Below are 20,072 nucleotides of genomic sequence, written 5' to 3' on the forward strand. Positions count from 1 at the left end.
CATTTCCCTGGCCACTTTCAGGCAGACTCTGGGCTGGTCGCGCTAGTTAGATTTCACAGTATTGGATCTTTCTAAACCCTCAGTACCTGGGGGAAGGATGGGCCGAGCACGGCCTGGGAGCTGGGAAGCCCCCACAGTGCAGGGTGAATTGCCTGCTAATCTGGTTTAAAACCAGGCTCCTGAGCTCGAAATGCTTGAACTCAGGGGTTGTAACGGGGCGGCCCCCTCACAGCAAGCTTCCAGCCCCGGCTCGCACGCTGGGGGCGCACGCGGTGTCAACAGGCAAAGGGTTAAACTCTTACTACCCTAGCGAGCACGGCGCAGCGGGGCGAGCTCGCCTCTACCTCACTCGAGTCCTCCTGCTGATTGATCACAGTCAGCGCGTCCTCGGAAGCCTGGCGCTTGGCCTCCGCCAGGGCCCTCTCCATCTTGGCTCGCTCGGTAGTGATCAGCTCATGGGCTTTGCGCTCCGCATCCGACACTGCCTTCTGGAGCTCGGACATGGCCTGGCGCTTCACCTCGTTCACAGCTTCTTCTGAAAGGAAGAGCACAGATCATGTAGTGCAGCCACCGAGCCGACGGCCCGCAGGGGCAAGCCACGCAGCAGGAGACCAGAGGGCAAGTCTGGGCAGCTGCTCCCTAGGGTTTTGCTGTCAAGATTGGGTGGCCTGACTTTCTGTAACACGCCCGTGCTCACCCTGCCACAGCTGGCAGCACAGACCGGCTCTTTGCACGTGTGCATACACACATGAACACGCGCACACGCATGTGCACACATGTGCACAGACATATGAACACACCCATGCACACACACTGTTTGAATGCATAAATGCTCATGCAAATGTGTGCCTAGCTCTCAGGTTGAAGAACCGGGGAAGTGCCAGACTGGCTCAGACCCATGGCCCAGCCAGCCCAGCATCCTGTCTCCAGCAGTGGGTAGCACCAGATGCTTCGGAGGAAGGTGCAAGAACCCCACCAGCGTGGACAGCTGTGGCAGAAGCAGCCCATAGGGGGAAGTTTCCTCCTGACCCTGGTAGCTAGGGGTTGGTTTCTACCCTGATGCACCCCTTCTAACTGCGGAGGGTCTTGTTATCCACACAACCATCTGTCAAGCACAGTGCACCCTATGGAGGAAAAGCACGCACAGTGAGGGTTTCAGAATGAAGCTTCTGGGAGGGCAGGGGTGTCTTAAAACACGGAGGGAACAAGGGGAGAAAGCCTTGACCACGTTCTCCACGTCCTGTCTTTTACAGATTCGCCCAGCGCTGGTGCCAGGCGGAGCCGGGAGGATGGAACCGACGGCCCACTGAGCCATGTCCCATCGTGCCCAACAGCCAAGCACAAGCTTTTCTGAAAGCCTGGGCTGCCCAAAGAGAGCAGTTTGGGTCCCTGGCTCCAGCAGAGGGACATGAGCTGGGTGTGGATTCCACGGCAGGAAATCCCAAGCATCCAGGCTCGGTTTTGGCAGAGAACCCCTCCATGGCGTTCAGATCCCCTCCTGCTCTCCCAGTGAGGGGTGATCCAAAGGGACAAACTAAACTTCAGGGAACCAGGGGGAGGAGTGGCCTCTGGGTCCAGCACCATCAGAAACTATGGGTGCTTGTTACCCCTTGTCCCTGCCTTCCAGCCCCTGGAGTGCTCTACACGTAAAGGTGCCCCAGAGAGATGGGGCGAGAAAACTGGCCTACAGTGGGCGCGATCCCATCCGTAAGCTCCTGAGGAGTTCGGTCTGAGTGTGAAAGTCCCTATGGGACTCATCCAAGGCCCGGGGGAGCCAGTGGAAAGACTCCCATTGACTCCAATGGGCTTTGGATCAGGCCCCAGGGTCACTTACCACCCCAGCCGCTGGTTCGGGGGAAAGGAAGGAGGCATAGGGATGACGTTTACGTGTAATGCTTGCTAGACCCCAGGGTGTCCTAATGAACAGGGCTCCTTCCCCCGATCTCAGCCCCCGAAACACAGCAGGGGAACTCCACCGAGGTCCAGGCAGTAGACCCAGGGGTGCGTTTGGCCCAGCGACAGCAGAGTCCTCAGGCTCAGCCAGGCCCCCCGGCACCGCCTCACGCCGGCCGGTGCCTTGCTGGGCTGCGGACAGGGGATCCCGCGGTGGCACACTCACCAGCTTTCCTCCAGATTTCCTCGGGCATGTAACCAGAGAGGGGCCTGGGCACAAACTCCCGGTGAGTGTCTGAAAACAAGGGGGGAGAGGAACAGGTTGGAAGAAATGAAGCGTGCAAAGCAGCAAAGCCCCGGAGAGCTGCGCTACAGTGCGGTCCGTGCGGAGACCGACAGCGCCGAGATAGCGACCCAGTGGAAACCATCCCTGCCTGCTCTTGCCCCAAGATACACACGGCGCGGCTGTAGGAGCTGCTGGCGCCCTGGGCCGGGCTCTCCCCTGCCGGGCACCCGGCGCCGTGGTACCTGGGCCAAGGGCGTGTCAGGTGCAACCCACTCACACCGGAGCCGAGTTGGCATCGGTGTAAATGCTGACACAAGCACAGGGCAGGGGAGAATCAGGCCCGGGGCGCCATTAGCTCTTTGCCGGGAAAGCCGCTCCGCGGGGCTCGTCAGTACCTAACGGGGGGGCCTCGGAGTTGGAGGAGCTGTTGTGGGGGCGGGGTGGGGGGTTGGTGCCTTTCTTCATGTCTTCCGCGTCGCTGTAGCGGCGGATCCAGTGGTTGAGCTCCTCGCGGTCGGCCTCCTGGCAGCGGCGCAGCACGGTGAGGGAGCGCCGCGTCTTCTCCACCATGTCCATGATGCAGTTCAGCAGCTGCCAGAGAGCAGGAGGGAGAGCGCAGATAAGGCCCGGGCACAGGGTACGTGCTGGGGGGCAGCTGCATGTCCATGGGGTGTCTCAGGGTAAGATGGGCTTGCCCTGGTGCTTCTCACCCTGGTATGTGATGCAAGCCCCAGTTTGCACCGGGGGAGTGTGTCTACAGCAGGTTTGAGTCCGCCCTGATTTGTCCTGGGGGGAGTGTGTCTAGACAAGGCCCGCATCAATGGAGTTACACCCAGCCACACCCTGAGAAGGCGCCAGCTTTGCAATGGCTGGTTCACATCCCATCCCCACACCCAGGAGTTTCCCCTAGGCCAGGGCAGCCGGACAGGGCTCAGAATGGGGAACCGTAAGCCAGGGCACACAAAACGGGGTCCTGACTCAAATTCTAGCAGACAGAGACCCCAGGGCTCCAAGGAGGGGCAGGGTCCCCCAGCTTGGGGACAGGGTTCAGTTTCCGCAGGGAGAACCCTGCAGTCCTGGCTCAGGAAAAGCCATCCGTTTCAGGAGGGATTTCCCCGGAGCCAGGCTACAGGAGCAGGCCCTACACTGAAAGTCAGAGAAGATGGTGAGCAGCATGGGACGTGAAACAGGGAAGTCCGGATAAGTTAACTGAGGAGCCCCTCTGTGGAGGGGCCAGAGCTCATGTTCTCGAGAGCAACTAATCCATGCCCTCCCCTCCCCACCCCGCCCTGCAGTGACCACAAATGCCACAGCCACCCCAGTGCCTGGCAGGGCTGCCCTGGTAGCAGACAGCGGCAAGAGGGGTTGGTACGTACGTTGTTGAGGTGTTTCCACTCCTCAGCCCACTCCCTGTCTGTTAGTCTGTGGTCGATCACTTCCTCCTGACGGGAGCCGTGCACGGCTGGAAGAGAACACGCGGGTCAGTGAGAGCCAGTCACCCTGGCCCAGAGCTCTGGGCACCCCAGGGGCTCCAGTTACGGCTATGTTTTGTTATCTGTTTTAGGACAGCACCTCGGGGCCATGCTCTGGGATTAGGGCCCCTTGTGCTGGGTACTGTGCGGAGCAAAGAGATGGTCCCTGGCCCAGTGAGCTTCCTTCCCGTGGCCTGAGAGCAGTGCTGGCGGGCCGGGCGTTGGCCCAGGTGCTGGGGTGCACCTGGCCTACGCAGCATGCCGGGAGGTGCCGCGCAGGGCCCGGTGCTGGAGCACGCTGCTCTGCCTTGGCCTGCACCCACTCAAAGTCGGGGCTCTGGGAGCTCGACACGGGACGGCAGTGGAGTCACGCCCCAAGTCAGGAGAGGCCGTCAGGGAAAGAGAGAGAGAGAGAGAGAGACGTTTGAATGCCAAAATCAGTGCAGTCTCTATACCGTCCATACAGCCCCCACTGGGGCCTGCTCTGTAACGCAGAGCACTGGCTGAACAGCCGGGAGAGGGGGAACAGTCCTTGGGGCTAGCTTACAGGGAAAAGTTTTGCCTGCCCTTTGCTAGTAGGGGAATTGGGCTGTGGGCTGCCGCCAGAGCTGCCCGTGTGCCAGGAACGGGTCACCCTCCCCGCAGCCACGGGTTAGCACCTACACATCTGCACTGCTGCCAATCTCTTGCCAATCACTCATGTACGACCCTCTTCACCAGGCCCTTCCCGGCAGGAGACCCTGCCACAACAGGTGCCCACCCCGCTCCCCTGGTCACCTTTCCAACAACTATCTTCTCAGAGGCGGGAAGGGGGCATTGTGCAGGACCACCGAGAACTCAGCCTGCCTGAGCATCACTGCAGCCTGCCTAGGACCCCCGACAGCCCCAGAACGTCAGACGGATTCTCCCAGGGAGTCAGGGACTGAAATGCTTCTCGCATCAGAAGTTGCCGAGTGATTTGTATAACTCAGGCTGCGTCTACACTGCCCACTAACCCGGACTCTGACCAGGCTCCGTTTCTGTCCACACACCTATCAGTCTGGCTCAGGTCACAAGCACTCAGGACCTGGGTCCTAGGACCCTGCTAGGTCAGAGCGCGAGTCCCACTGTGACTGGGGTCGAAGCACGGGCACTGTGCAGTGTGGCTGCAGGGCAAGCCAGAGACCCGAGTCAGAAGAGCTGTGCCGTGCAGTATGGAAACCTCGGGTACAAAGCAGTGTGGATGCTCAAATGCAGGCCCTCAAGCCTGAGTCCCCCAGACCTGGGTTTACAATGCTGTGTAGATACGCACTCAGCTGCTCCTCCTGAAAGATGCCTCCCCGCCTTGGTTCGGTACCGCTGTGATCCCAGCGATTTCTGAGTAGCATGCTCAGGATCCGGAGTGCTGACCTTCCTCCAGGAGAGCCATCCTCTGCTCTGCTTTCTCTAATTACCCAGGGGCAAGTACCGCAATGCCCCAGAGTCCCTGGGCCCCTGGACTCCTCTCCACGGTGTCCTGACAGCACCCAACCCAACAGAGCTCGCTTCTCTCCGCAGAGCGGGGGCTGAATCCATCACCCAGTGCAAGTCCACTGCCTGCACTGGGTTGGGCCCTCTGTCTCTGTCCTGCCCCCCGACTGCCAGCCTCCCCCCGGCTCACCTTGTCCATCCCTTCGTTATGCTCTCACGCCACCCAGAGCCATGGAGGCTCCCTCCCTTGGCCCAGTGCTTTGTGGTGGCCAGTCCCTGCCGGACTGCACACGCTCCAGGGAGGCAGCCCGCCCCCCGGTGAATTCCCAGGCACCTCCCCTTGGGCATGCAGTCTGTAGTGTCCGTCCCCCCGGCACAGCCTCACCTGCCTGCAGAGCACCCCCTGCACAGAGCAGTCTGGCCCTTCAGCAGTGGAGGGGAAAGGATGCTCTCCGGGACATCTCTGCCCGTGATAGGAAATCTCTCAGGGAGCTCAGTGCCCCCGAATGCTCCCCACAGCAGTGGGGGCCCCCAGCCCACGCCGCTTCCCACTCACCCACTTGCCGGTGGCGCTCCCGGAGCTCCCTGGGGTCAGGGTGCCGGTAGGTGTCCCGGTAGTGGTGTGCCATGGCCATGTCCTCCAGACGGTAGTGCTGTGGCGGGGGTGGGGGTGGGGTGGGGTGGGGCAGCCCGTTGCTGGGGCTGTAGCGCTGAGCGGGGCTCATGGTGCACGGCCGTTTGCTGAGGTGTTCGGAGTGCAGAGGGTCTCGGTCCAAGCCGTTCTCTTTGGTCCTGCTCCGTGGAGGAGAAAAGGGTGACCTGGTTACAACACTGGGAAAGGGCTTCCTGACCCTCACCTCCTTTGTAAAGTCTTTTGAGCCCCAGCCCAGTGCTCTGGCCACTGAGCCCAACTCTGACACTGACTCCCTCAGGGGCCTTGGACAAGTCACTGCCCTTCTGTGCCTCAGTTTCCCACTCTGTCAAATGCGGGGGGGGGGGGTGATCCTGATTTACAGAACCTGAGGGCAAGTGACTCTAGAAATGCAACAAGCTGCCAACGTATCCAGTCCAACCTGGAGCCCGTGTCATTGAGTCCTGGGTGCAGCGAGTGATCCTTCCGAGTCGGGGGAGTGCTGAACTCACAGTCTGAATTAGACAGCTGTGGGCCAGATTCATCTCTGGCTCCTGCTTGCTCATGCACTGGCCCCCTGCGGAGGCAGTCTGCTGGGTGACAGGGCACATGGCCAGGGAGGTAGAACGCACACTAACCCAGGCTCTGACTCAGGTTTGAGCCCAAGTCCTTCTTCTGTCCACACACCAATCAGTCTGACTCAGGTCACAAGCACTCAGGACCGGGGGCCTCAGACCCTGCTGCGGGGAGGGTCACATCCCTAGTCCCGTTATGACTCGGGGCCAAGCCCCATCGCTGTGCCGTGTGGACACAGCTCAAGCCACGGATCCGAGTCAGAAGGGCTGTGCAGCGCAGTGTAGATGTGCTAACATGGCTGCGAGACGCGGGTCCAGCACCTTTAAGCCCCAGTTTTCCATGCAGTGCGGATGCTCAAGCCCTGGCTTAGAAACCCAGAGACCCCCAGGCCCGGGTTCCATAGACCCAGGTTAACAATGCAGCGCAGACACACTGTTAGGGACCAGCTTAGCCTGCAAAGTGGGTGGCACTGCTCACAAAGAGGTGTGTGGCCAGGACGGCTGGAGGTGCTGATTCCTGCCCAGAGAGCTCTCCCAGGGCCTGGGTGGAGATGCAAGCTGACCACGTTTCTGGGAAGCACCAAGGAGGTGGATGGTGAGAACTCCAGCTGCCTGCTATTGGAGTGAACCTGCCCTCTAGTGCAGGGGGCTCAACCCTGACGTACCCCCAGATCCCAAGTGCCCCGAGGGCTGACACGGCAGGGGAAATGCTCCTTGCCACGTGACATTCCCCATTCACAGCGATCAGTGCCTGGAGTCTAGCTGCAAGTGGCCCAATGTGCCTGCCAGGCTCCCTGGAGCAGGGTCTCACCAACCTGTATCCCTGGGCCCTTGAGCTTCAGCAGGGGAAATGCTGGCAGAGAGTACCCAGGAGACTGCCCTGCCTGCACCTAACATGGTGCCTTTGGGGGTGGGGATCTGGGAATGGCTTTATCCTCTCCTCCTTGCTGGGTCGCTCCCACTCGCTGTGGGCCCCGTGCTCACAGCATGACACTAGCCCCAGGAGCTGGGGTGGGACTCCTGGAAAGCAAGCGAGAGCCTCTGGGTCCTACCTGTCTGGTGTCCTCCTCTTGCCAGTCTCGGTGACCTCCAGGAGCAGCTCAGAGGAGTCGATGGGGGAAGAAGCGTTGGCATCGAGCAGCAGCTGTTCGTGCTGGGCCAGGTACTGGGCTGGGGTCTGCTTGGCCATGCGGGCGCAGTGGAGCAGCTCGCGCTGCAGCAAGGGCAGGTTGGCCTGCAAATGGGGCAGAGACAGAGTAAAGCCCCTGCCAGCCCGAAGGGACGAAGCCCCAGCACTCCCCCCGCCACCCACTTTTGCACAGACAAGCTGTCCCATGGAGGCTGGGCTCCATTGCCTTGCAGGGCTCGCCCATGGGAATTAACCTGCTGGGGGCTCCTTACTCTGCATCCCTTGCAGACCTGGACGGGCCAAGATAAACAGCAGAGGATGCTGGCCTGACAGGGTGGGAGGAAGCGTGAAATGCTGGATCTTCCTTAGCCGCTGCTGGCAAGGATACCATCTGCCCTGTCTGAACACACGGCCAGGAATTCAGTGCCCTTGGCCAAACCGCCCGTGTGGGTCAGTGCCCAGGTCTCCGGTCTCTGTGCCGCAGCGCTTCACAATCCCCCCAGCATTGCTGGGGAAAGCAGTTGCGCTGGGGATCATAGGAGTGTAGCGCACCCTTCCCTTGAGCCAGCATAATGAGGTTCCCTCTCTCGTACCGGTGAGCCTTGGCCATGTTAGAACTCGACCCAAGGACTCTCCTACACTTCTGGCCAGGAGACGTGGGGGTTACCCCATAACTACCAGCTGCAGGGTTCGTGGCACCTTCCTCGGAAGCATGTGGCCACCGCCAGGTACAGGACATTGGAGTAGGTGGATAATTGGACTGATCTAGAATGGGAATTGCTATGTTGGGAAAACCTCCCCTGGTAACAGCAGCAGACATTTGCTGGCACATGGCCTGAAGCCCCGCTGTATGGATTCAACCAAAGCACCCGGGCTAAGGTCTCCGTGCCTTCAGCTCCTCCTTAGTCATCCGTCAGGTGGGAGCTGCTCGGACTTTGGAAGTCCCAAGAGTTTCCGTAACCAGCAGGCAGTGCTGCAGTTTGCTCCCACCCCATGGGCTCCTGCGGGTGGCGGCGGTTTGAGCTCCTCTGTTAAGCGTTTTGGGGCCAGGTCTGCTAGCCTTACTCACCCTGAGTAGCACCTTACTCAGTAAGCAGCTCCACGGATTGCACTGTTACCGAGTAAGGTGCTGCTAACTGGAACAAAGGGTGACAGAATCAGGCCCATACACAGCCGGGCTAGGGAATAGGCTTCACCCATCCCCTGACCCGGAGAAGGATTCTAAGCCACGAGAAAGCACTTGGGGCCAGATCCAACCTCAGCGGAGGGGATGGAAAGGCCGCTGTTGGATTTCAATGGGTGTTGGATCTGCCCCACAGATGTCACGGTGATGGGCACCAGACAACCCCCGGGGATAAGACAAACACAGATTACAAAAGCCCAGGGCTCCTCCTGCGTACCAGCAAATGTGGGTTATGCAGGATGCGGCCGCTCCCCCAATAGCATGGCCATTCGTCGTGCCACGTTTACGTTCCACTAGCCAGAGCGTTGGGGGGTGTTCCCAGCCCTGCTGCCGCCCAGACTAGAGCCCCCCGCAGAGCAGACCGGGAGAGCCCCACCTGTCTCTGGGTAGCGCCAGGGCCGGGGTGGGACCGGCAGCTCGGACACCAGGCGTGGCTCGCCGGTCCAGCGCGGGCGTTGGCAAGGTAGGAAGGGTTAGTAAAGAAACTCCCCCACCCACTGAGCTTCTGATGGAGCTTCCCCCCCAGAAGAGCATCCAAAGCAGAAACGATTAAGCAGCAGAAATTCATTTTTATCCAAGCACTTTTGCTGCCAGCCCCGGTTTTCTATTTAGACAGCTGAGCCTCGGCCAAGTCGCCATCTGTTGAACATGTTAGAGTGTGAGCTGAGGAGATGTGCTCCTGCGGATTCGAGGGCAGCACGCCCCCTTCCCCCCCCCCCACCCCACAAGACACCCTCTCCCCAGTTAAAGAAATAATTTTTAAAAAACCGGAGTCTGGGAAACACACTGGGGCTGGCTGGTTGCAGTTAACGTAATGAGAAGCAGCTGGCGTCCTAGGTGGAAACAGCTGGGAGCAGGGTGCCCGGGGATCAGACAGCACAGGGAGTGTTGTCACATGGCTCCTCTGGCCAGAGAGCCGCTGAGCGTCACGTGGGAACGGCAGAAAGGAGCCAGATTTTCAGAGCGTCCCAGGGCCTGAGGTCTGGGAGCACCAGGCACAGAGGTGCCACGGAAGCCAAGCTTCTCCAGGGCACCGGCACATCGGCCTCTGCCCAAGGATCTGGAGCCAAGCCTTCCTGGCAGGGAGCACTGGCCCTCTCTGACAGGCATGTAGCTTGGAGGAGAGGGCAGCATCTCCCGGAGGGGGGCAAGGAGAAGCACCCTTACCCTCCATGCTGAGGCGCTCGGTCTCCTCTAGCTTCAGGCAGCAGAGGAAGGAGCATCAGAAACCGCAGGTCCTGCCCAGTGCCCAAGACACAGATTCCCCAGCTGGCAGGGCCATGCGACCCCCTGTGCCCGACTTGCTCAGGGGTTAGGCAAGTGGGTACGACTGCCCAACCCACGGCACTGCAGGCAGCGGAGAGACTAGGTCCACTTGGAGCTCAGCCCCGAAAGCCAGGTCACGCAGCAATGGCTCCGATCCCCTCTCCTCCCATAGGTCGCACTGACCTCAGCTGTCTGAGGGGCTGCTGTTCCGGGCCCAGGCACGGAACGGAAAGGGGCATAGGGAGGGTCACATGGCTCCTAGGACGGACGGCATATTATTACCCCCCTTTCACCAGTGGGGAAACTGAGGCACAGAGCACTTAAGTGACCTGCCCAGGGCCACAGGTGTCAGTGTCAGAGCCCAGAACTCAAAGCCTGATTTTCAGAGATGTCGTGCACCCACAGTTCCCACTGGTATCAGTCCGACTTGCGAGAGTCCAGTACTTCTGCATGTCAGGCCCTTCTTTGACTCTCTGTGCCTCGGTTTCCCCATTCACATAGCGGGGAGAATAGCACCTATCTCCAGGGGGCATTGTGGGGCTTGGATTGATGGAGCCCACTGCTGCAGCCATAGAACAAAGAGCAACAGGATCGAGTCCTTCATGCTTGACATTTTCAAACCAGTCCAGGTGACTGGCCATGTAGCTTTCATTCATGTCAATGAAACCTGGGTGTCTAACCCCCCTAGATTGCTTTGAAAATCTCAACCTATGTCTCTAAAGAGCTTTGAGATCCTCAGGCAGAAGGAGCTCTGGTTTTATTCTGACTTCCCCTCCGGACAGGGGGCGGGGGCAGGCGAGGCCACCCTGCCCGACGTGGCTGGGTGTGGGGCCGGCGCCGAATCGCCCCAGAGCACTCTTAAATGTTTAAACCCTTTGCCGTTTCATGGGAGTGGAATACACAGGCTCCGAGAGTGCTGGAGGCTGCTCTGGCCAGATTCCTGCGGCTAGTTCAGAGCCATCGGGATAGAACCCTTGGGGCCGGGGCGGGGGAGATAATAAAGATGCAAAGGGGGGGGCTTCCCCCCCTCCTTGATTCCTCTGATAAACAAGGGCAGCTGAAGCCAGCCTCGGAACATCTGCTGGAAATATTTGGTTTGACAGACATGCCAGGGCGCTGAGAATCCCTCCAGAGCAGGGTGACAGAGCAGGCTCAGGGCGGAATTAAAAGACAAATAAAAAAGGGAGATTTTGAATGAGTTGCAAATGGTGACCAGCTGGGCCTAGCCCCGCTCTTTGCTGTGCACAGCCCTGCAAGCCTGTATGTGGGGAGAGCGCAAGTGCACCTGTACTGATGAGCTGTGGTACATCCTGGGGGCTGCAGAGAGGGCAGCACAGGTTACCCCCTTCCCCCCACCCCCACATTTCCCAAACCGGGACCTGCTGAGACTGGGGAGTGAGAGCCCGGGAGAGAGAGAGGGGTCAGGCAACAGTTGATTTAAAGCTACGAGAGCTCCCCTCGCAGCTTCTGCTCTGGTCCAGGGCCTCCTTCCTCACCTGGGGACATCGCTGGCTCTCACCAGACCACCGACTGGTCCAAGGAGCTGCTGTATGATTGTCTATGGGGCTAGGGTAGGCTAAGTGAGGGGGGCCCCCGACATGGCCCCAATGGGCAGGGCGTTAACGCAAAGCAGGAGGGCTTTAAGCGTTCCCTAGGGTTAATGTCGGGGGCCAAGAGTTACACGAAACTGCGTCCTGGGAGTCAAGGCCCGGCAATCTGAGAATGGGAGGATACATGGAGCCAGGCCCCTGTCCTTGTCCCCTTTGGGCCACTGGCTGATCCTGCTCTGTCTCTTTCTCCCTTGTGTCATGGAAGAGCAGACGCGCAGCCAGGACGGTTCCCTGCTAGCTCCCATAGGAGGTGGGAGCTCCAGGTCTGGAAAACACCCATCACATCCATGGCATGGCCAGAGACTGTGCGCAGCCCACACAGAGCTAGCGGGAGGCACAGGCCGGGGCATCACTGAGCAGGCAGTGCGGGTTCACTGGGGGGATGGTTTGATCTTCTTTTGTGTTCCCCTCGAGAACTGGCAATGCCAGGCACCCACCCAGGGGAGGCTGAGCCAGCTGCTGAGACCACGAAACTGGGGCCACACCTTCTCGCTGGGCAAAGATTTCATATAGACCCAGAGTTCTGCCCCCTTGGCCAACCTGAGTGTACAACGCCCTGGGTCCCGCACCCCCTCCCGTCACAGCCAGGACGGCACCTCCACGCCGAGCCGGTGCCTTGACTGACAACGAGAGCGTCACGTTCACACCCAGAACCCAGCCGGGCACCCGCTCCCAGAGGCTGCCCACATTCACCAGCAAACCCAGCCTCGGCACAGCGGAAGCCAGGTGCCCCCAGCGGGAGCCGTGCCAACCCAGTGTCATGGGCTTGAAGAGGAGGGAGTCACGCCCCAGTGGCGACATATTCCAGAGGGGTGGACCCCTGGCACTAACCTCCGTGCCAGCAGCTGGGTGCTGCCCGCGAAGCTGTGGGGCCTGCAAGGAGCGGGCATGTGTGACTGTGTCAGCCAGCGTTCCCCGCTGCTTCCATTCCCCTGGGCACCACCCGCCTGGGGCAAATATCCAGGACTGGAATGGAGAGCTGGGATCTGAAGCCTTGTGAGTGAAGGGTGGGTTTTCCCGTGGTTTCTGAATACCTAAGCACACCTCCTCTTTCCTAAGGGGATGCTGTCCTTTAGGTTAGGCAAAGCAAACTGGTTTCCGTTTGTAACTGTCTTGTCTGAAAGAACTGAGGCCCTTTGAAATGCACCCGAGAATGGCATCCGTGCGTCTGTCATCCCTTTGCATCCCAGGGTGCTTAGCAGTGGGAACTAAAAATACAGTGTAACTGCCCACCCCCCACCCCTAATGCTCACTTTCTGTTTATTTAAACCAGGGGGCAGAGATGGGCTCCTGTCACAGTGTGCCTGGCCTCAGGGGGCTCAGATCCCCACCTGGGACTGATCAGCTGCCTGCCAGCTGAGGCTGTGATGAGGCCGTGGGTCCGGGGATAGCCAGAGCTCAGTTTCTGGGTAGAGCGGGTAGGGTAGGCCCTGCAGGGGAAAGAACCCAGTTTGCACGTGACACTCAGCGTGTGGCCTGGGAAAAGACAAGGCAGCAGAGGCTCACCCTGACTCTCGGGGCAGACGGGGAATAGATAGGCCCCTGCAGGAGTTCCCGAATCAGGGAAGTGACCCGACTGATGTGCTGAATTTGTGTTATTTGGGAAAAGAACCCGAAGAAAAGGGGCCTGGAATCCCGTGGCTGGAGAGTGCTCTTTGGTGCACAGGCTGCTGAGTTAGCCCCGGGCTTACAGCGCCCCACAAAGCTTACGAGGCAGAGACAGGGCTTCATATTGGTTTGAATCGTTCCATGGAAGTCAAGATGGCCCCCTCTGTGGCGCTGGGAAGCCAAAGACAAGCACCTCAACTGGTACAGCGACACGGGCCTGCTGAGTTCCCCAGTCCAAAGCTGGGGGCAGCGGGAGAAGGGAATGCACCACCCCAATGGTGAGGAGGGAGCGAGTCCTTTAAAGCCGTGTTCCTGTGCATGTGAGCGGAGGGGGTGAGCCCGAGTAACACGGGGAGGGGGTTCCTGGCTTCCTGGGTTTGAAACTAAAATTACAACATGCAGGCAACTAACCCAGCACGACCTGCCCCCCCGAACTCTCCGGCTCCACCCCAGAGCTCCTCAGCTCCATGTATCTGGCCCCTTCTGACTCAGGTATTTGCATGTTCCTTGACAGAGCAGGTAAATTCTTCCCATAGCACAGTGGTCCGATAAGCGAGACACGCACAGGAACCATCTCCCAAGTCAAAGGGCGCCTGATGCAGCAAAGCTCCCGCATGGGGCGTCATCGGGGGTTGGTGGGGCCACGGCCCCGGGCTAGGCAGGACCGGGCGGCATAAGGGACCTACCTTCAAGAAGGGGATGACGAAGGGGCGCAGCGGGAAGTTAGTCGCCTCCTGGAGCTTGGAGTGGAATTCTTCGATGGTGAGCGTGGAATTCTGCGAGGCAGAGACAGGAGAGGAGTCACAGCAGAGAACAGCAGCCCTCTTCCCCAGCCCCTGTTCACACGGCCAGCCCTTCGCTTCTCCCTCCCACCAGCCTGGTCATTTCCACTGGGCTAGAATTCACATGGCTACCGCCACAGGCCCTGGGCTACTAGTCACACGGGGCTGGGCTGGGGCAGGGCAGGTCAGTTCACTTGGACAATTCCCTGTTCACCCCTGCATTTCAGTGCAGGTCTTGAGGCCGCAATGGGCAATTTGTACCCGGTGACAAATGCAGGAGAAATTCCCAGTTTTGCTGGGGGGAAGGAGGAGAAGTATACCCCCGCCCTTTTCCACATACTGTGTTTGCTTCTGGGAAAATGGCAGTTTTTTTCCCAGAGCAAATTCAGGACACAAGGAAAAATCTCTCCGGAGTTCGCCTCACAGCTCTGGGAGGGGAAAGCCTGGCTTTCGCACCAAGCCCTGGCTCAGTTACAGCTCCATCCGTCTCTCTGATGGGGCATGCCGGACAAACGCCCCACGGAACGTACCACGAGGCCCAGCACCAGCGTGCGCACCCGCTCCCCGATCTCCGGGGAGATGTCGTTCCCAAACTGCTGCAGGGTGGTCAAGAAGCGCTTGAGTTTGCTGAGCTGCCGGGCGCCGCAGGCTGGAGGGAGCTGATGGGTGGAGAGGGAGGCAGTGGAGGAGGTGGCAGGCCCGTTGCTGAACCCGTTGGGGGTGGAAGGAGCGCCATTGATAGCGGATGGGGAGTGGCTGCTTCCATTCATTACTGCAATGAGAGAGACAGCGAGAGGGTCACTGGAGAAGGCACTGGCTTTCAAGACCAGCGGCTGGCCTCTGGCCTCCTGGAAGAACTTCGAGCAAGTAGCGTTGCCCCCCACTGGAGAGAATCAGAACGGCTCTACTATGTGCCATAGGCTCCATACAGCTGGAAGCTAATGGGGATTTTCCTTTAGCAAAGTGGGCTTTCTGGAGCAGGAGGCTGACTTCTCAGTGGCCCCACAGTGTGCGGAGGGTTAGCATCAGCTGAGTCACAGCTCCCTGCAGAGAGGATGCCGGGTCACAGTTTCTGTGCATTAGCATCACGTCCGCATGCAGGGAAGGGAGGATGTCACCTGCGCGTGGGGGTGGGGAGAAGTGTGTCAGCGAGGGGAGGGCAGGCAGCCTGGGGCGTGGGGGTGTCAGCATTAGACATGTCAGACCTGTCAGCAGACATGTCAGCGTTTGCTGGCCGCACGGGGAGTTTGGTTGTCTCACAACGACGTGCTGCAAACAGAAGGGAACGTGAACAGCAATGTCCGGCCACGGCAGCTTCCAATCGACAGCCAAGCAGCAGGGCGATCAGCGAAACAGCCACTTCCTCCGCGGGCAAATGAACGTGCCATGAAGTGGCCATGTGCTCGTCAGGCCCGATAAATCAATAACCCGCCCTGCTCCCTGAGACCTGGCTCAGCCCGTAAACCTGCCAGCCAGTCATTTAACACCGACACAATTAGAAGGCACGAGGACAGCACAGCCCGTCTGGAAATCCTGCCCCTTGCTGCACATGGGGCTCTGTGTATCAGCACGTGGCCTCTGCCTGGACCACAGCACGCCCCGGAAGGTACAACTCGCCTTCCCCAGCCCCACGGAGAATCAGTGGGACAGACAACGAGGGTTCTGGGATGGGGAGCACTTTGCATCAGCCTCAGTAAACACAACCTGACAGTGGAGCGAGGGCCTAAGTCTGCTCCTCTGGCTGGGATGTTTGCAGGTGGTGAAATCTAGGGGCTCGCTCCTGCATGGGCCAAGCGCTTCCAAGGGCTGCTCATGCAGGGCCAAGCCCCAGGAGCCATCTTCCAGCAGCCCGGGGGGCAGGACGGGCGCAGAGCTCTTTGGAAAATCCAGCCCTAACTAACCTCAGCCGTATATGTGGCTCTCTGCAATCAGAGTGAAAGGCAGGGCCAGGCCCTGAAATCTGCTTTCTAACCCTGCAGAACAACCGGCTGCATTAAAGCTGGGCCTGCATTGTTTGAACCCGCAGCAGTGGAGACTTGGCACTTACAGGCCGTGCATTTCCTCGCGTGCTGCAGAGATCAAACCCCTAGGTAAGGTGCCTTCATGCCAACCGCTGCTGAGGAGCCGGTAAACAATCGCCTTCTCCTGTCCATAGGAAGTAGAGGGGGAATTGTACTGCTAGGTCCTGCCTAGCCCACCTTGCGTCAGCCAGGGCAAGATAGCGCCGAGCCCTGGGCTCTTCTGCGCCTTGTCCAGCACAGCTTGAAATCACCGAATCAGCACGATTGCTGAGTAATTACACTCCGGGGGGAATCCTCTCCCTGGATAGCCTGGTCGGTTACATGCTTTTCACCAGTCTCCACCCCTCTGCCTCATCCCCACGTCTCCCTGGAGCAGGAACCGCAGCAGTAGACGCGCCACCCAGAAAACAGAGAGTCACTTGGAAAAGCAGAGGGCTTCCTGTTCACCGGCTATGGAACCCCACCCCACGTGCAAATCCCCTCCAGGAAATCGGGACTCCGAGTCCCCCTGAACACAGCTCTGCTGGGAAGAGAAACCCCAAAGGGCCCCACCATTTGCCCTGAGAAAATACAGCTGGTGAATAGACCCGTGGTTCCCCTGAATCCCCCCTTCCTGCAGTCACTAACCTGCCCCGCTGTGGTTGTGCTTCTTGGAAGCCAGCAGCCCTGATTCTGGTGTTTTCTCAGGCTCCCTCTCGCTCTACTACGAAGCAATATCAGCCGCTTGCTAAAGAGATGCCGAAAATAACCCCCAGGCCACAACTGCTTTTATTCCAGTGACAGGTGTGTTACTAAGTTAAACTCCGCACATGGCCCCGACGGAAGGTTTGTGGACGCAGCCTGCACCCTTGTAGCCAGCTCTGCTAACGGGGGAGCGAGCAGGTTGGGAAAAAGTCCCGTTCTGACTGAGAAGGTAAACAATGAACGGCGGCAGCCTGCTTTAAAGCCCCCTCCTCGCACGCCCTCATGTGCTCACACCCACAAGCCCTGGTGGTGAATTCGCTGCTCCCACAAGGCTGGGGCTAACAGACAGCAATGGACGCAGACATCGTGACTCCAGGATCAGCTGCCAGAGGGCAGATCCCAGCACTGGTCCCACAGAACAGTGTGTTTGCCAGCTCCCCATCCTCCCCCTACACTGGGATGGAGCCATGTCCCGCAGGGGTTGCAGTGACCCAGCTCCCCACGCCCTGGGGCTGAGTGCACAGCCCATGTAGCAGGCTAGGCGCTTGGGAGCTCCCTTAATGCCCTGTGCCCCTGCTTTGGGGAGAAGGCAATATCCAGCTAAAAGCAGAGCCACCAGCCCTGCCCCAGCTTCACCCCAAGTGCCCCCACCCTGTCTCCACCCTGCCACGGGGCAGCCTACCCCATCCAACTCCTGCCCGCCACGTAGCAGAACTGCCCCGGTTCTGCCACCCACGCACCGAGCATGGGGCAGGAAGTCCCTCGCACTCAGTGCAGCATTAAGGACCAGGGCGGGAGAGCTGAGGTGGGCTCTGGGTCTCTCATTCGAGTGGATGTTTCATTTTACTTACAAAGACAGACCATCGACCATTTCAAGCAACCATGAAAACGGCCGCGAGGCAGAAACGTCGGAGGCCCAGCTTCTTGATCTGCAAGCAAAATAAAACACACGCTATCATGAGAGACCAGAGGGGGCAGCTTTCCACAGTGCTGGGTGGGGGCTGGGCTGCTTCGGCCTCCAGCTGCTTGAAATGGAGCGGTGTGGTGAAAATCCAGAGGTGAGAGACTTAACGGACTTCTCCTTGGAATGGACTGTGGGTCCCTGCCTTGAAAAGGCCTGGCCATGCTTCCTAAATGGCACTGATCATCCGGGGATCTCCAAGCACTTTGCAGGGCTCCATAAAGGAAGCTTTGCCACTCACACATGAGGTAGGTATCACAACCCTGCCTTGGGGAAACTGAGGCATGGAGAGGGGGAGCAACTGGCCCAAGTCACACAGCGACTCAGTGGCTGGGAACAGAACCCTGCACTAGCCATCAGACAATGTTCCCTGGATGGGGCAGAATTTGCTACTGTCCCAATTTGGTAATTTGGGGGATAAATACTGACCTCTGAATCCAACGTGGCCCTTAGTGTCTGACGCCCCCATGGCTGCCTCCCTGAGTCTGACACTTTTACTAACCTCCTCAGCTTCTGCCCTGTCCCATGTCTTCCTCCCCCGTGCTGCACAGAGCCCTGAAGAGTGGTAACCATTAAGTTTGCTGGTTAATAAAGTCCCCTATTTACAGGGTAAGTCTCAGTGTAGACCTGAGTCAGAGGGTTTGCTAATATTCACAGGACTAAGTGCAAAAGGGACAACTTAAAATTCTTTTGCCTTTTTGTAACCTTTATGCACACGCAACACATACAGAGCATCATCCCCAGCCACAATGTTGAGGAAAATCCTGGTGTGTTGGAGGAGGGGGCCACCCGACCCCACACAGACGCAGACGCACAAACCCAAGTACGAATTAAGAGGCCCCACATCTGTTGCACAGCTCAGATTAAAAGCAAAACCCATCAGATCACAGACGATCAGAATCCGATTTCTAATTAGAGAACATCTGGTTCCAAACCCAATGTTTATCCTGACTGGGAATGCAGCTCGGGGTTAAAAAAAACAACAAACCAACCCGCTACCAAATGCACCTTAAAGAGATTGGGCCTTGCCTGGATTCCCTTGAGCAGAGCTTTGCAGTTCGAAGGCTAAGCAGTTGTCAAAGGCGTTGGTGGGTTTGTTTTTTGTTTTGCTCTTAGAATTTATCAGCAAGAAGCTGTTCTCGCTGGTCACGAGGCAAGGCTCTCTGCTGGGGTGGGAAGGGGAGTCTCTTACAGATCTAGACCAGCTATTTCACAGAGCAACAGCTACGCCAGTGTGGGGGCTGCACACAGACACTCACATTCGCATAGTTCCTCGTGGGCCATTGGATCTGTCGTCTGTAGAGCGGTTGGTGGTGGTGATGTAGCTGCGTTGGACCGGAAGAACAGCTCTGTGCAGCTCCAAAGCTGGTCTCTCTCCCCAGCACAAGTTGGTCCAGTAAAAGATACCGTCTCACCCTCCCCCGCTTTGTCTTGCTCATTTGCACAAGGGGGCAAATAAAGTGCGGCAAGGTGCCTGCACGCTCCTGCCACCCGCTTGTGAGCACAGCAAGGAGATGCCACGTGCTCCTCCCTGGGCTAGTGAGGGTGAATGAATTCGGCCCCGTAGTTTTACATTTCCAAAGTGATCGAGGCCCAGCCCCAGCCCCTAACGTCCCGTCTTGTTCCCGCTGTCTGAGGGGGCTAGAGAAAGTGGCCTCCAGCGCACTGAGGCCAACCTGATCTGTTTGCAAGGGGCTCCTCTGTGTCTGCCAGCCCATCCCACTGCGTCTCCTCCGTCTGTGTCTCTGGAGCTGCCCGGAGCAGGCTGTACCGTGTATATGTGACTGGCTTCTGCAGCGTGCCCCAGGACATGGCCAGACACAGCCTGCAGCTGGTGCACACCAATCCCCAGCCTTCCCGGCTTACTACACTGAGGAGGGTGGCTGCAGCAAGTGATCCAAACTCAGTGGAGAACCTCTGCCGAAAAGGGGCAGGGCAGGGCTGCCGGGACTAGTCACGCCAGATGACTGATCCTGTGGAACCTGTGAATGGAAGGGGGGAAGGCGGATAGTGGGGCTGGGGCAGGGGGTGGGGGGACTCAGGTGTGTTGCAGAGACACTGCCCAAAGCCCTTTTTGAGCACCAGAGCCTCCCAGCTTCGTGGTTTAGCTCAGGAGGAGGAGGTCCCCTGAGAGCGTTCCTGGAGCAATTCCCTAGCCCATCAGTCACTGTCTGCGCACTCTGACACCTGCGCTCTGTCGGGGATGTGACAGAACGTGGGTCTGTGTGCAACCAGATTATGTGCCTTCTCCTTTAATACCATCCGACTATGGCACAGGAGAGATCTGGAGCACTCGAATTACTGCACTGCAATAATTAGGGCCCTGCCAAAGTCACGGTCATGAAAAATGCATCCCGGACTGTGAAATCTGGTCTTCCCCTGAGAAATCTGGTCTTTTGTATGCTTTTACCCTATACTATACAGAGTTCACAGTGGAGACCAGCGTTTCACAAACTGGGGGCTCTGACCCAAAAGGGAATTACAGGGGGAATCACAAGATTATTTTAGGGGGGTTGCGGTAT

General features: G+C 58.7%; 1 protein-coding gene across 13 annotated transcripts in view; it reads right to left on the minus strand.

Annotated features, from left to right (window-relative positions):
• Nucleotides 1–20,072, minus strand: part of CBFA2T3 (CBFA2/RUNX1 partner transcriptional co-repressor 3) — a 110,587-nt gene that overhangs the window by 8,261 nt on the left and 82,254 nt on the right. For 7 of the 13 annotated variants that reach the window (XM_048816869.2, XM_048816867.2, XM_048816880.2 and 4 more), the window contains 9 exons: nucleotides 17,441–17,518; nucleotides 14,415–14,656; nucleotides 13,789–13,878; nucleotides 7,359–7,540; nucleotides 5,657–5,892; nucleotides 3,556–3,641; nucleotides 2,575–2,770; nucleotides 2,120–2,188; nucleotides 306–535 (listed from right to left, as the gene is read on the minus strand). In XM_048816869.2, the coding sequence (XP_048672826.1) occupies nucleotides 306–535; nucleotides 2,120–2,188; nucleotides 2,575–2,770; nucleotides 3,556–3,641; nucleotides 5,657–5,892; nucleotides 7,359–7,540; nucleotides 13,789–13,878; nucleotides 14,415–14,656; nucleotides 17,441–17,518 (1,409 nt within the window). The remainder of the gene's footprint in view (nucleotides 1–305; nucleotides 536–2,119; nucleotides 2,189–2,574; nucleotides 2,771–3,555; nucleotides 3,642–5,656; nucleotides 5,893–7,358; nucleotides 7,541–13,788; nucleotides 13,879–14,414; nucleotides 14,657–17,440; nucleotides 17,519–20,072) is intronic. The other 6 variants (XM_048816872.2, XM_048816871.2, XM_048816882.2 and 3 more) reach the window with 4 other exon arrangements.

The sequence above is a fragment of the Caretta caretta genome, chromosome 12 (assembly GCF_965140235.1).
Source record: "Caretta caretta isolate rCarCar2 chromosome 12, rCarCar1.hap1, whole genome shotgun sequence".
Taxonomy (NCBI): Eukaryota; Metazoa; Chordata; order Testudines; family Cheloniidae; genus Caretta; species Caretta caretta.